General features: G+C 40.0%; 1 protein-coding gene across 1 annotated transcript; it reads right to left on the bottom strand.

The window, feature by feature from the left end:
* Positions 1-1,805: 1,805 nt before the first annotated feature.
* LOC131926826 (olfactory receptor 2J3-like) lies at positions 1,806-2,729 on the bottom strand. The gene has a single exon (XM_059282459.1). It carries the CDS (start codon positions 2,727-2,729, stop codon positions 1,806-1,808), a length of 924 nt encoding a protein of 307 aa, XP_059138442.1.
* Between the last annotated feature and the right edge of the window lie 818 nt (positions 2,730-3,547).

The raw sequence follows: 3,547 nt of genomic DNA, 5'->3' as shown, positions 1-3,547 counted from the left end.
TTGGACATCAAATAAACATTGTGTTTGTACTGAAGCATATTGGCCTTCTCCAATAAGCTGATCCTGGAAGGCTTGTATTCCTTTATCCCTCCATTGTTTTTCTATGTTTTTAGCCTCATCCCTGAACTAGATTTGCCACTGGAGCCTTTGACTGGGTTCCAGAACAGCCTGTGCCAGCTCCTGCCAGTCCTGTGGTATAATCCTATTATATATTGACCAAGAGTTTAACATTTGCTTTATGTATGAGGAATGCATACCATAAGATACTATTGCCTACTTAAACCTTCATAAATCTAACATTTCAATTGGAGCCCAAATACTTTTTGTAATCATTTTATTAGGCAACTGCTGTACGGTTGCCGGATAAATTAAGGGTGACTGTGTGAAAACAGGCTTTCTTTCTGTAACCTTATGATCCAATCTTGAAACAACTTCACTGTTAATTTCTTCTGTCTGAATTTGAATTTCTCTATTATTCATTTTTACAGGTTTAACAAGTTTTTCTAAAACTGTTATCCTGGCACTTAAATTGACTATCCTTTTAAATAGTAAAATGAGAATAAGCATAGTAATAAACTGCATAATTTGATCAACATTAATCTTCTCATATAGTTGTTCCATTGTCAGATTGCCTAAAATTTCAAACAAAGCCCAATTTTCTTCCAATGCACACATAAAACCCATTTTTTTAATGTGGAGAAAATTTCTCTTTTAAATAGTTTCCTTTAAAATATCTGATATGTTAAGTGACTTACCAAGTCTGTGTAGAACAGTAGAAATCTGAGGGAATTTCAAAACAGCCACCTAGTGTCCAAGGTGTGAATCCAGAGAGAGAGAGAGAGAGAGAGAGAGAGAGAGAGAGAGAGAGAGAGAGAGAGAACAAGAAAGTGTAGCCACAAGTTCTGCCTAAGAGCTTGAATCCAGCCTCGTATTCCCGCTTGAGCGGAGTCAAACCTTGGCTCTGGCTTCCTTAAGCTCCGACCACGTGCATTGGCTTTATAGGCAGGGGCCCTGTTCAGCAGGGCAAGCCTGAGTTGTTTGTAGCACCGGCTTTAAGCTAACCACTTGGGGCTATGGTTAGTCTGGCCTGAGGCCAAGCCAACCTGGGCCCCGGCTAGGGAGTCAGCTGCCCAGCCGGGAAACCGGACCTGCCACCAAGCCAAGTCAAGCGGTTTTTAATGGATTCTTGTCACATTGGGTGCCAAATGTAGATGTAACCAACCATCTTATTAAATAAGAAACACAGAACCAATGTAAAGAGGAAAGCCAAGAGATCAGAGCTAAGAGCCTTACCCACCTGCTGCAGCTAGCCTCTTCAGCCAAGAGACCTTTCCGAAAGAGACCTACTTCCTGTCTGTTTGTCTTTATATAGACTTTCTGTTCTGCCTTCTCATTGGTTGTAAACCCAACCACGTGACTGCCTTATCACTGCCTGTCTGTACTGACCTCCAGACACACATTGGAGCGTGTGTCTCCAATGCTGGCTGTATCCTTGAACACACAGAGATCTACCTAGCTCTGCCTACCAAGTTCTGGGATTAAAGGCATGCGCCACGAACACCCAGCTCTGCTATGGCTTGCTATTAGCTCTGACCCCCAGGCAACTTTATTTATTAACATACAAATAAAACCACATTTCAGTACAAATAAAATATCACCATACACTATAATACTGCATGAGTCTGTGGAACCATATGAACAAGTCACACTACTTGAATGGAAAGGTGGTTGGACAATGGGTAGACTGAAGAACCTTAGGGAAGAGATGTAGCATCACACTGCTAATGTCACTAGTACTCAAGATACTACTGACCCATTAGCCTTCTTACTGCTCCTCTGACATCTTTGTTTCTTAGAGTATAGATGAGAGGGTTCAGGCTAGGTGTGACAACAGTGTAGAAGAGGGCAATGAACTTGGCTTGATCTTGAGAATTTTCTGTTGGAGGCTGAAGGTAAATGCACATGGCTGGAATGAAAAAGAGGCATACAACCATAAGGTGGGCTCCACATGTCCCAAATGCTTTCTGAAATCCTGTGTTAGCGTGCATCCTTAGGACAGCTTGAGCAATAGCGCCATAGGAAGTGAAAATGAGAATGAGTGGGATTAAAACAAAAATAGAGCTTGCAACCAGTAGAGTCATCTCATTAGCTCGAGTATCAACACAGGATAACTGGAGCAGTGCTGGGACTTCACAAAAGAAGTGATCTACTTGGTGATGTCCACACAAAGGTACCCAGAAAGTGAAGAGAGAATGAAGTGCTGAGTCCATAAAGCCACATACCCAGGAGGCTGCTGCTAGCATGTGACAGAAACGAGGATTCATGACAACAGAATAATGCAAGGGTTTGCACACAGCCGCATAGCGGTCATAGGACATCACCACCAAAAGAACACACTCTGTGGTGCCCAGAGCAAGGACAAAGTAGAGTTGGAGCATGCAACCAGCATAAGATATCGTCTTCTCTGGACCCCAGAGGTTGAATAGAAGTTGAGGGACAGAACTAGTGGTGTAGCAGATATCCAGAGCTGAGAGATTTGACAGAAAGAAGTACATGGGTGTGTGCAGGTGGGAGTCTAAGTGTGATAGGATGATAATGAAGAAGTTACCTGTCAGTGTTGCCAAGTAGAATATCAAGATCACCACAAAGAATACTACCTCCAGGTGAGGCCATTTAGAAAAACCCAGAAGAATGAAGTACCCTTCCGAACTTGCATTGATTTTTTCCATACTAATTTACATCTTCTTTTATTTTATCTTCACTTATAAGAAAATTTGAGTGTTAAAGGGAATAATTACAGTTGTTGACTGAAGAATATAAAGCATCATCAAACTCATATGCTACGAAACAAACAAAAACAAAAAAAATCAGTAAGTGAAGACAAAAGTGTCCCATTTGCTAGAAGCCTAACTTCAAAGTATAAAATGAATGACTGTTAGATGACCTGAATGGATACAAAAGTAGTTGATATTTTTGCTGAGAAATAGGTTATTTACATTTTCTAAACTATCCCTTTATAAACTACTTGTTAATCACAAAGTGAACTTTCTAGTACAAAAATCCTGTTGATGCCTCCATAATCACACACTATCAGCTTACTAGTGATGACACGTACTAGTACTGCATGACTGCTGACACAACTGAATTCTTGTTATGAAGAAACATGGGAAAGAATCAAATGAACACAAAATTGTTTGCCTGTACTCTACAAAAATGTCAGTTATTATAGCAATTAAGATTGAGGAATTGGGTAAATAGATTTTAAAAGCTGATGTCTAGATGTTCACACACTTGAAAAAATAGCACAAACTTCAGAGAATTGAAAAAAATTGAATACTCACTGATAATTTTGCCCATTTTAAATTGGTTAACATTTGAACTGTACAGAGTTTACATAAATAAATAATTATATTGGAGGGAAATGTTTGCATGTCTAATTAATGGCCCAATGGTCCAGAAAAAGTGATGTGGGATGTTCTGCATGTCAAATGTGTTGCTCTGATTGGTTAGTAAATAAAACACTGATTGGCCAGTAGCCAGGCAGGAA

Source organism: Peromyscus eremicus, chromosome 16_21 (assembly GCF_949786415.1).
Source record: "Peromyscus eremicus chromosome 16_21, PerEre_H2_v1, whole genome shotgun sequence".
NCBI lineage: Eukaryota > Metazoa > Chordata > Mammalia > Rodentia > Cricetidae > Peromyscus > Peromyscus eremicus.
This window is presented reverse-complemented; position numbering and strand designations above follow the sequence as displayed.

Bases quoted from the DNA above. Each gene is read 5' to 3' on its own strand.
- LOC131926826 (XM_059282459.1), bottom strand. From the start codon at position 2,729: ATGGAAAAAATCAATGCAAGTTCGGAAGGGTACTTCATTCTTCTGGGT.